At 36.5% G+C, this 12,714-nt stretch overlaps 1 protein-coding gene across 1 annotated transcript; it reads right to left on the bottom strand.

The window, feature by feature from the left end:
• Positions 1-11,923, bottom strand: mapk15 (mitogen-activated protein kinase 15). Its single transcript, XM_088328782.1, has 14 exons — positions 11,379-11,923; positions 9,283-9,381; positions 8,510-8,539; positions 8,258-8,348; positions 8,054-8,184; positions 6,874-7,037; positions 6,669-6,808; positions 6,533-6,590; positions 5,829-5,963; positions 5,576-5,681; positions 3,959-4,199; positions 3,790-3,887; positions 2,630-2,749; positions 1-2,560 (listed from the first exon to the last, which is right to left on the bottom strand). Exons 1-14 carry the CDS (start codon positions 11,466-11,468, stop codon positions 2,360-2,362), a joined length of 1,704 nt encoding a protein of 567 aa, XP_088184908.1. The 5' UTR covers positions 11,469-11,923; the 3' UTR covers positions 1-2,359.
• Positions 11,924-12,714: the final 791 nt, after the last annotated feature.

The following is a 12,714-nucleotide window of genomic DNA, read 5'->3' as shown; positions in this document are numbered from 1 at the left end:
TGAAATTCAGTTGTCTTTGTATTTAAGCCTTTAGGTCACCAAGACAAACTTCTAGTAAAACAATTTCCAGTTTTCATCTTGAATACAGAGTTTTCGGGAATTCTAATTTTGAGCAACAAAAGGAAGTTGTTTCCTTTTCTCACAAAAAGAAAACAACATCAGTTAATACACAAGCAAGATCTTTTCAAATATGTTGTTTGGCTAGATATTACACTAGTGGTCCCCAAACTACCTCTCGTGGGCCATATATTGCCTGCCTATATATATTTGGTCCAACTCCCTGAACAATACTGGAGAGCATTTTAACGAATATTTTTTTCTAACTAAAACCAAACTCAGATCTAGGGAGTTTTGTTTCAGTTTCTCTTTGCTTTATTAAAATGTTAATCTGATGTGCTAATACAACATTGCTCATGATTGTAACATTTAAATCAAATTTGAGCACTCCTTTTAATATTTGATGTCTCTGTTGATTATACCTTCATATTAAAGTCAGAGTGTGCGTTTTCAGTTTTAACGGGATGCGAACCCGGGTCACGGTGGTGCACTACAAGTGATAAAGACATTGGAAAAGACATTGGGTTGTATCTCATTATCATACCATCTTTAGTCATCATACCAGAAATCACTGTTAATTTTGTTGTTAGTTACAGCAAATTTCTGCCTTACAATGGTTGGAATAGAATAGAACAGAGGTTCTCAACTGGTCTGACTTGAGGACCCCAATTCCACCCAAATAACAAGCCAGTCACAAGGCACACAGAGACAGACAACTCACTTGCTCATGCACACCTAGGGGCAATTCGGACTCACAAATTACCCTGAATGTATAATTTTGGAATGTAGGTGGAAACCGAAGTGCCCGACAGATAGCCACGCAAGTACGGGGAGAATGTGCAAACTCCACACGGGGAGGCTGTGATAGCTGGAATCTAACCCTGGACCCCTGCTCCGTGGGGCTGCGCGCTAACCACCACACTACCCTGAGAACACCCAATCTCGGAAGTTAAACAGAGCCAGGTTAGTACTTGGATGGAAGACTGCCTAGGAATACCAGGTGCTGTAAGAAATACAATTCCACTTCTCAAATTCATCAAATGAAAGGATTGTGCAGTTTAAAGCAGTGATAGAAAAAAATCAGCAAATATACTTCAAGGACCGTATATACTCGCATATAAGCCTACATCGCATACAAGCTACTCCCTAAAACTGTTTTAAAATAGCTCCACACTAAAAGAAGATTGTACCCAAAATATTTTTAAAAAGCATGTACCTTAAACAACAATAACTAGTTAATTGTGTAGATAAAGACCAATATACTGATAAAGATGCTAGAAATATAAGGTTATTTTAAACCATTTACTGTACTTTAAAGCAGCGCTTTAATGGCAGATATTGGTACAATATTTTCATATAATTTCCTTCTCCAACTTAATCATTGTCACTGTTTTCCACTTTTCCTTATCTATTGGGAAACAATGTTATGGGCAGAAAAGGGAAATAAAACAAACAAAACACAATAAAATAAATAAGATGTGGTGCCTCTCAAACACAATTAGGAAGGGTCGGATTGACTGAACAGAGGAAGAAGAGATTGAGCAGGTCATTATTGTAATTAACCTTTCATTTTTTTTGTTCTTCTGAGCATTATCTTGCCAGGGCAAAGGCCCAAGATAAACTAAAAACAGATCTGCGACCCACTTTCCAGTTGACAAACACTAGAATAGATGGAAAACATTTTATTGTCATTGTGACATGTGAAACGTGCAAAAAAAAAAAATAGACATTCACTTATGGTACGGTGACAAAAAAGTGTGATAATGAGATAAACTGTACTGCCTTTTCGCACTAACTTATTAGTTTTTTAGTTATTAGTATTTTAATTTATTAATTTAAATTAACGGCACAGTGTATAATATTTAGTGCAAAAAACTTTCAGTGGACAAAAAATCCTGGATTTGAATACTGGGATAAAATACACGATATATCAATTTTTATAAAAAATAATTTGTCAAAAAACTTGTATTTCTTTTACATAGTGGAATCCCTACCTAGAGGTCGCCAACATGTTTGTCTGGCATCTTGCTGCTACGCTGTGCTCCTTGGCACTGGTTTTCATTCGCATTGGACAGTAGTACAGTGTCATCTGATGATCAAATATTACACACCGGAGCTTTAATAGTGTTATCATTTATTTTCGGTCTGACTTGTTCTGTGAAGAATCCAGAAGGATTATTTGATTGTGGCTTTAGACTTTAGGCATTCCTGCAATAGTCCCTTGGTACAAACTGATCCCAGCCCCTTATCAAAGAAGGGAAAAGTTATATGGCCCTCACAAGAAAGTTTGGGGACCCCTGCATTACACGCTACTGCTGGTGTTCTCGCGCCGAAGCAGGTTATCCAACTCCGTCTTGCTGATGGTTCCATACGTCTGGCAGTAGCTTCCCAGTTTGGCTCGCGGATCGCCGGCTGCCGACACGTTGCAGTTTTCTTGGAAGACCTTTTTGCTAAAGCGCTGGGCTGGTCTTTCGTTGCGAGCCTGAGAGCTCGAGCGCTGGTGCTGCACGGGACCAAGAACATTTAAAAATGGTCTACTGTGTTGAACAAAAATAAACGGGGTCTCGCTCACCGGGGGGGATTCGTTCTTGCGTACCAGGGGGTTGTTGTGTGCATGAGTGAGCGTCAGAGAGAAGGCACGGTTGGGGTTTGCTGGGGCGGAGCGACCCCGCTTGATTATTTGGTCCATGGACTTTGGGAAAAGAAGAAATCTTAGGGCAAAAAAATCCAACATGGAACATGTTTGGGTTCACAATAAAACTGTGGTTCTAAAATGGAGGTACGTGAATAAAATCATAATTAAGTAAAGAGAAAGTAATTTCAAATGAATGAAATAATTATTATATACAAGTATTGCACATGCAATTAATGGTTTTGCTTGAAAAGTAATTTTAAATGTAATACTTAAAATAATATTAATGGATTTTCACTAAAGCCCTTACACTCACCTGTTGAAACTTTACTGCCTTATTGGCAGATTATATTGTATTGTTATTTTTTTTGATTTAAGAACATTTTAATTCACTCCCGACAATAATAATAATAATCTTAAATAATATTATAATACTATGTTTTCAAACTTTTTTTTCAATTAAATTAAGAAAACAATATTCTACTGACAAATAACAGATATTTTTCTGTAAGTTTAGGATGTTTTTAACTCACTATCGTAGTTTTAAAAAATGAATATTGTCTTACTATATTTTGAAACATTGTTTTCTATTAAAGTAAGAATATTTTTTACTGACAATTAACAGACATTTTTCTGTAACTGTAAGGATTTTTTAAAATAATTCTTACTTTCTGTATAATTCATTAAAGTAAAAAAGAAAAGAAATAATTCTTATGAGCAGCAAAAAAAAAAAAACAGATTTTAATTTCTCCTGTTTTATGTTATTATTCAAGTATTATGTCATATTTTACGATAAAAACATGTCAAAATATAGTAAAATGAGAAAGAAAAGCAAAGGATATTGTCATTTCCTAATTATATGATACTGCAACTGATTTTTGTAGTAAAAAAAATCTCATCTTACTCTATTTTAAAGTTACCTTGGGACAATAAATGTTTTTATTCTATATTTGTTTGCACATATAAACTTTTAATTGTTATTTCAATCTAATTGTGTTTACGTACGTTAAAATAATACAATCTTTCTTGATATAAACAATGCATTTATTATATGTCATGAAATCAATATGAGAACCATTGCACAACTTCAGTAAACTTACCGTGTTATCTCCAACCCCCTCTGTCGGCGACGTGGTGGCACTGCTGCACCTCTGTCTTACAACTCTTGTTCCAATTACAGATGGATGAGCAAAACCGTCTGGATAAAGACAATCAAACCTGCAATTGAGTTTTCTTGTTTTATAATGCTACTGGCTTATAATATATTACTTGGTGTGTGAGTGATGGGGTTATAAGTGCATAAAACCCGATGAGGGTTCTCCGAAGGATCTGTCTTGTCTTCCGGAGGTGGAGTTGGCGGCGATGCATTCTCCGCATTTGGTGGATTTTCATTTTCGGTCTTTTCGTCTTGCTTCTCGTCTCCTCTGTCTTTGTGGCCGAGTTTATCACTGCCGGTGGTGGGTTGAATGAGACGCAGCATGCCCTGATGGCTTTTCTTCTCTCGAATCATCTGCAAGGAGGCATCATGATTAAATTTTGAGGAGTTCATAAGCATTTTGAATTTTCCAACCCATCATATGCGCAAATTTTTGTTTTGGTTTAATAAATCTTATCACCAAAAATGAGAGAGATTATTTGTTTGTTTAAAGCAGGGGTCAGCAACCTTTTTGGTGTGGAGTGCCACTTTCAAATTTCCTTGTAAATCAGTGTGCCACACAAAGATTAATGACTCTCACAACATTTTTTTAATATCCGACAGAGCTGTCATTTTACACCAGTCCAAATATACAACATGGATATACATTTTAATTGGATAACTCTGTGTTTCTCAACCCTTTTTGAACAAAGGTATACTTTTATTTATAAAAATGTTCAGAGGCACACGTCCGTCGAAAATGTTTGAAAATGAAGTTATGTCAAATATTTCACTGTACTACCTCTAAGCAGATAACAAGTATATAAAAAGAAGAAAATGATACTTAAAATAAAAAAGAATGATGTGCTGGTGTGGCTCTTTCCCAAAATAAAATTAATATAATTTGCTTTTATGGCTTTTTGAGTCAAAAAGGTTCCCGACCCCTGCTCTAGGTGAAGCTCATGTTATGTAAAAATAAATGCACATTTCTCAACCTATGAGTATTCTTAAAAAACTTCCCTTTAATAGGAGTTTTTTTAAGTATCATTTTTTACCACTTTTATATTTGTATTTTTATGTCTTATTTATACTTTACCATAGAGTGTGTTGGTATATTTCAATATTATTATTTTAAAATCATAATATATGAATAAATGTCCAAATGAATACATAAAATAAATTAAGTAGCATATTTTCTGGATTATAATGTGCTCCTAAAAACAAAAATTTGCAAGACTTTAAAGTGCTTATTGTAACCCAGTACGCCTTACATACCGAAAGTGGATAATTTCAATGAGATGCTACGACTTACGGTAACTAAGAAAAATTGTTTCATTTTAGCGGTGAAACTGTTTTTTTATGTTATTTGAAATATTTTTTTTTTAATCTGACTTTTTTTCGCAATCTTCTGTCTTAAAGAAGTTTTATTCCATGCGGCTTTTGTAAAATATTTTTTGCAAAAGTCAATTTTTGAAGGTACATCTTATAATCCAGTACACGCTTGTGGTCCGGAAAATACAGTAGCTACATAAAAACAAGTTAGAAATAATTCAAAAAAATATATATAAAACATTTATTTATTTCTTCATCCATCTATAAAATATAGAAACATATCTATAATTAAATAAACACCATAATCATAAATTAGTCAAACATTTGTATGATAATTAAATATGTATTCAAATAATAAATTAATAAATGTATTTACCCAAATGAAAAAAACAATATTTTACAAAAAGTCTGGTTTGTACCTCGTACAGCTTGCTTCGGTACTGCTCCACTGATAACTGAACGTCATCATCCAACGGCAGAACTACATCATGGTTGAGAGACGGCTCTTTTCCCGGGTTGTGAAACCTCAAAGAAGAAACATAAATCGCACGATTATGATAACGAGCTACAGCCCTTGCGTTTTTGTTTTTTTCTGGATGTGGATTACAGAGGAAAAAAAGCATTGGACAATTATTTGATAAAATAATAAATCTCCATGTATTTTGCGAATACCTGGACACATAAGGATGCTGAAGGGCTTTTTCTGCAGTCAGCCTCTTGTCGGGGTTGAAAACCAGCAAATTCTTTAGCAGGTCCAAAGCGTCAGCGGGTACTGACTGCAGAAGGTTATCTAGAAGAACCTGCGGCCTGACCATGAAAACAGGGATTATTAAACAGGAACTACTGGAATCCCTTTTTTGTCACAATTAATGGGGACCAGAAACCCCCTACACATGGCAAATCTGCTTAATTATCATCCCTCCCCCATTTTCAACATTAGCTCTGCCGGCCCCTGCTCGCAGCAATAGTTGACAAGGGATAAAGGATTGCAGGCGCATGGGTACTAAAGAACAGATAAATATAGAGTCGCCACACATGACACAAATGATCTTTTTCAGCCCCTGCTCTCATCAAAAATAACTGGGAATAATGGAACAGCAAACACATAGCAGTCCATTTTAGGCGGGCCTCAATGGCTTTTTCAGCGGTACAAAACAAAAAAAATGCAAGAAAGTCATGCCATCTGACCTAACAAAACTGCGCTTTACCGGTCCACTGCTTGCAGCAATATGCGATCAGGGATAATTAATTGCAAGGTAGGCCCAGAAGGAACAAAATAGGAGGACTAAATACATGAAGCTTGAAAGGCAAACATAGGCAGGAGGGAAAAAACTCAGGTCTTGCACAAATAGACACAAGGTGGTGCAGGAGCTCACCTCTGAGATATTCTCTTAAGTACCGATGACCCAATTTCAGACTTGACAGCAAGGACATCTATAATATATGTAGAAATGAATAATTTCTTTTTTTAACATTCTCATAAGTGACATTTTTGCATGGCTTATCGTTCACCTTCCGGGCACGGGTGAGGAATGGCGCTCATTATCTTCTCGATCTGATTGATGGTGGATGAGCCAGGAAACAAAGCCTTTCCTAGCAACATCTCTCCCAGGATGCAACCCAGGCTCCACATGTCCACGCCCTTGGTGTACCTTTCAAACAGCACTCCTCATTTTTGGGGCCTTTTCTCGAGTCTCTCTGTAAGTTCATGTTGTACCTTGGGGACCCCAGCAGGATCTCTGGGGCTCGGTACCACCTGGTGGCCACGTACTCTGTCAGGGTCGGGTTGCCGTCGTCGTCTTGGTTCTGGTTGAGTGATCGGGCTAGGCCGAAGTCGCAAAGCTTCACCACACAGTCTGAGTCCACCAGCACGTTGGAAGGCTGGGAAGAATAAAATAAAAAACGGTGGTGCAGTGGTTAGCGCTTGTGTGGCACAGTTCTGAGGTCATGAGATCGAACCTTCCTGTGTGGAGTTTGCATGTTCTCCCCATGCTTTGGTGGGTTTCCTCCGGGCACCCCGTTTCCTCCCACATTCCAAAAACATGCATGTCAGGTTGATTGGCCAGTCCAAATTGTCCCTAGCTGTGAATGAGTGAGGTGTCTGGCCCTGAGTGCCCTGAGGTGTCTGGCCCTGTGTGCCCTGCGACTGGCTGGCAACTATTTTTAGGGTTTCCCCAGCCCACTGCCCGAAGGTAGCTGGGATGGGCTCAGGCACCCCAGTGACCCTACTGAGGATAAGCGGTGCAGAAAATGGATGGATGGATAATAAAGGGGGGGGGGGGGGATTTTAGTTTCGTTATGAAACCCAAATACATTTGAAAGTTTGTGTAGATTTTTTCTTTTTTTGTCAATTTTGTTTTTTAAAAATGTGTTACGTTCAAAACTAAAAAAAATCAATAAAAAAGTAAATGATAAAGTAAATAATTAATTAGCATTTAAATGTTCTCTTTTAGGTGTTCAATGTTTTTGAATCAACTTATTAATTTATTTTTAATTTACCTATGCATTTTGAAATTTTGGGGGGTAGATTAACTTTATTAACTAAGCCGCCACTTTTTTTTAATCGCATTATAAAATATATGGAAATAAAAACATTTCCATTGTTTGATAAAAAAGGGAAGAAAAATATACAACACATTTTAAGGAGCAAAAAGTACGTGTTGCAGGCTATAAATAGCACCCTGGCCGTAGTTTGGACATGCCTTGTTATTGGTTCCAATGGAGAAAGGGGCCTGCATCCCTCATCAAAATTCCTCTAAATAAATTAGTACATTTAAAAATATGATTTTTAAAGACATTTTAGGAACAAAAATACACAAGAAGTGCAAAATAATGACTTTTGGGTCTAGAGGTTGGAATCCCTCTTGAACCTAAAAGGACTGACAAACTAATTGTACCTTCTGATCCCGATGGATGACATTCCCGGAGTGCAGATATTTGACAGCCTTTAGCAACTGGTACATAACGTAACGCTTGTGTATATCCTTTAGCAGCGTTCCTTTCTTTATCACGGCGTGCAGGTCACTGTCTGGAAGAGAGCTCTTTTTTGCCATTTTTGTGGGAGGAGAAAAAACCCTTAGAGAAGATTCTCATTATCTCACCCATGTACTCAAAGACCAGATAAATGTCTTTGTCGTTTTGGGCCTGGATGACATTTTGCAGCTTGACCACGTTGGGGTGATCTCCAAATTCCTGCACACATAACAAAGGCAGGTTTAGGAAAAATCTTCAAAAGTACCCGCAGAGTATTTTGCGTTTGATCTCAATGGCAAGAAAAAAAATATCACAAAATTATTTTTGCATGGGTTTCAGTAAGGCAAAATTTCATTCATTTTTATTTTGTTCATGTTTACCTGCAGGAACATGACTTCTCGGAAAGTCCGCTGTCAAAGAAATAACATAGTCATTACAATGTGAATTTTAAAAAGTAACGAATGAATACATTCAAATAAAACAATGAAAAATAAAGTAAAAATAAGTAAAACACAATAAAAAATTTAATTACTTAAATATAAAAAATATACACTACCGTTCAAAAATTTTGGGTTTACCAAGTTGTCTTTTTCGTGAATAGTAATTCTTTTTTATTTTTCGAATGGGTTCCAAAATAGAGAGCATAGTCAAGACATTAAGAAGGTTAGAAATATTGATGATTATTTGAAAATAATAATTGTATTCTTCAAACTTTGCTTTAGTCAAAGAAAGGAAATTTCCAAGCGACCTGAAACCTTTGATCGGAATTGTATTTTTAAATTATTATTATTAGTTGAAAACTTTTTTTAATAATAAAAAAGTAAAAGATAAAATAAAACTAAATAAGTGAAAATAAAATAAAACAAGAACAACATAATAAAAAATAAATACAATTAAAGAAAATAATATTGTTTAATCTTTATTATTATGTTTTTAATTGTTTCATATAATTTTTAAAAAATGAAAAAAAAAAAATCGAAATAAAAAAACAAGAAAATCACATAAAAATGAGTAACTTAAAACAAAATATTAAGGAATACAATTGAAAAAATTGAAATATTCAAAATACAATCAAACTGGAGGCACTCAAGCATCCAGGATTTAGTGATGACTGCCTAAGTAAATTACAATTACTATTCCTAAAATGTTTCACCTGAGCATCTGTCCTGTTCCTGAAGGCATCGAAAATCTTCTTCACCGCCACAATCTCACCTGTTTGTCTGTCCACTGCCTTCCAAACGATGCCATATGCCTGCCACATAAAAAAATGGAGGCATTAAGTCATTTGGAGTCATTTTTACCTCATTCTTTCCTTTAGTTTATTTTTACAACTGCACATTTATGTTTTAAAACAACCCAATACTTTGATTAAAGATGATAACTGAAAGGAAAACTATTTTTAACATGTTTCTAGCTACCTAAATGTTATAAAACAGGTCTTATTATGACCAAAAACAAAATGGAAGACAATTCTTTTAGCATGTTTGTAAAGACTTAAAAGTGGGCAATGGTGTGGTATGCTGGGTGCACTGCAGCAGACAGGAGAACCTTACAGAGATGGATTAACACAGCCCAGAAAATCATGTACCGCTCTCTGCCCGGTCTGGAGGACATTACAGGCAACATTATGAAGGACTACCTATTTTCCGGCCACCCACTCTTTATCCTGTTGCCCTGCTAGGCTAAAAAAAAAAACATGACCACCCTAAACATGCATGCAAAACTGTAAAAAATATATATTCATATATTATTCTTTATTCTTATTTTAGCACATTTCTGCTCAATGTCAATGCACTCTACTTACAAAGCAATTACAATTTAGGCCAGTCAATAAGCATTAGCTTGTAAAAATATCTCCCAATATTCTTTTTTGTAATCTTATTTTTATCTTATAAAAAGGACAGTGTGTAGTATTTGACCACCAGATATTGCTGAGTTGTATAGTGCACCCAAAATTGATAGTTAAAAAGCACAAAGAAGAACACAAACTACGAAGACTCAAGCGATCACACCACACAATTTTTACGCTCATATTTTTGCCAAGCCTTACTCAGGCTTTTGGGGGGGTTTCGGTGACATGCGAGTATTTATTTATAAAAACAAATTTATATTATACTTCGTGTATTTTTGCTCATTTAATCAATATTGGTGTATGCATTTCAGGTGAATTGGCCAGTCCAAATTGTCCCTAGGTGTGACTGAGCGAGTGAGTTGTCTGTGTCCGTGTGCCCTGCGATTGGCTGGCAACTAGTCCAGGGTGTCCCCTACCCAATGCCCGATGATTGCTGGGATGGGCTCCAGCACCCCCGTGACCCTACAGAGGATAAGCGGTGCAGATAATGGATGGATGGATGGAAGGAACAAAGCTTTGGAGGTAATGGAAAAAATCCCTACTTCGCACCACCGCTTTGTGTTAAGTTTTGGGTTGTGGATGGACCCCTACTGAGGACAAGCGGTGCAGATAATGGATGGATGGAATATTTGTACATTTTTATTATTATGTTTTTAATGGTTTTATCTAATTTAAAAAATAATAAGAATTTACTTTTACAAAATTAAAAAAATAAAAACACATTAAAAGAAGATAAAACAAAATGTTTCGAAATACAATTAAAAAAGTGAAATAGCAACAATACAAATTGGTTTTTATTATCTCATATTGGGGTGTTTTAATGAAATAAGTTAATTCCACTAGGAGGCTCTAAATAGCACACACTGTTCCACTTAGTCTTTTATTACATGTTTATCCTAGAATCCCACGTCTAATCTACGTACATTCTGAGTATTCTAATGGTAACTAATAAGTCTAAAACAACTATTTTTACATGATCTTTCTAGCAACATAAATAATAAAAATTCATTTTTATTACAGTAAAACAAAGTTGGGCAGCCTTACTTCATTGTACAAGAAAAAAAAACACTCTTATATCAAATATTCAAAGAACACAGCTAGAATGAATATTTCCATGGAAATTTCACAGAAAACCGGGTTTTCCACATTCAACGCATTTAACTACCAATTATTTTAATTTACACTCTACAAGTCAAGTGTGCAACAGGTTAACCAACTGTGTAATACGAGACAAGGTAGCCTTTGCGCTCCAAAAGAGAAAAAAATGGAGTGAATAAAGAGTAAAATTGTAACAAAAAAGAATGTATGCCAACTACAGTAAAAGGTAAATATTTGTACAGTTGAAAACTACGTGGTTTGTTCATGTCTACTACGTAAACAATAAGGAATTTACTTACCCCTTTCCCAAGTCTTTTCTTTATTTCGTACTTAGTGTATATGTGCTCTTCCACTTCAGGTATATTGCCAGATTTTACACTTTTGCTCATTTTGAACACCTTTAAAATTTATTTCCAGGGGTTATACGAAAAGTCGGATGGTAATCCGATGACAGCCAAGTGGCTCCTCTTGGTGACGATTGTTCTAAAAAGTGGTTATTTTTGTCCTTTGCACGCCATTAAATGTTACATGGGTTTCGACTTGGCAAGTTATTTAGCTTTATTGACAGAGTAATTATTTGAAGTGGTATGAAGGTCCTGTTAGAAAAAGTCGTCCGGGGAGCACGAAACAAGCAGGTGTCGCCATTTTAAATCCGACGCTAAAAAGCGATTATTAAAAGTTTCAATTCCTTTCTTGCGGTTGTTTCCGAGGTGAGAGACTGCCACATGCTTGCCAGTCGTCCGTGGGGAATGTAACGACGTGTCAAGGCGAGCCAAATCGGTGGTAGTGGGAGCTTCAGGGGGAATGAATTGAGTTTTGTCTTAAGTTGTTGTCATGGAAACTGGACGGCGCTTGGCGTTTAAAGGGCCAGCAGCCGACCAACGGGAGGGGACGATTGTCAGACGTCACGCGTTCCCTGTTGTCATGGTGACACGTATGAGAGAGTATGCGCTGCGTGATCGCCTTTAAAGATGTTCTAATATTTTTAGAGCATAGTGACAGAAAAGTTCGTTTTCAAACCATAAGGGTAAATGGTCTGCATTTATATAGCGCTTTTCAAGTCAATGAAGACCTCCCAAAGCAATTTACAATGTGCTTCACACTTACCCATTCACACACACACTCACACACCAACAGCGGCCGTGCAGCCATGCAAGGCGCCGACCTGCTAATGGATTCAGTGTCTTGCCCAAGGATACTTCGACATATAACACAGAGGAGCCGGGAATCGAACCTGCGATCTCTTTAATTTATGTGTTATTGTTTTACTTAAGTAAATACATATGATAACTGTTGTAAAATAATTTTTATTTATAATGAAGAGAAATTACTTTCTTTCGTGTTTGTAAAAAATCTGGTTTGTGACTGGTAACCAAAAAAAAGACGTTGGAGTTGAGCTGTTCGGCCTGAGATTTACATTAAACAGGAACAAAGGTGCAGCACGGTGAGGCAGTGGTTAACGCGTGTGCGCAACAGTTCTTAGGTCATGAGATCGGACCTCCTGTGTGGAGTTTGCATGTTCTCCCCGTGCTTGCGTGGGTTTCCTCCGGGCACTCTGGTTTCATCCCACATTCCAAAAACATGCATGACAGGTTAATTGGCCAGTCCGAATTGTCCCTAGGTGTGAATGAGCGA

The sequence above is a fragment of the Urocampus carinirostris genome, chromosome 2 (genome assembly GCF_059441175.1).
Source record: "Urocampus carinirostris isolate Australia breed hairy pipefish chromosome 2, RoL_Ucar_1.0, whole genome shotgun sequence".
Classification (NCBI taxonomy): domain Eukaryota; kingdom Metazoa; phylum Chordata; class Actinopteri; order Syngnathiformes; family Syngnathidae; genus Urocampus; species Urocampus carinirostris.
This window is presented reverse-complemented; position numbering and strand designations above follow the sequence as displayed.

Excerpts from the sequence above, each read along its gene's own strand:
- mapk15 (XM_088328782.1), bottom strand. The coding sequence starts at position 11,468 with ATGAGCAAAAGTGTAAAATCTGGCAATATACCTGAAGTGGAAGAGCAC. Across the intron at positions 9,382-11,378 it reads AGAAAAGACTTGGGAAAGGG|GCATATGGCATCGTTTGGAA; the intron begins GTAAGTAAATTC and ends TTTATGTGGCAG. Across the intron at positions 8,349-8,509 it reads GAGAAGTCATGTTCCTGCAG|GAATTTGGAGATCACCCCAA; the intron begins GTAAACATGAAC and ends TTATGTGTGCAG.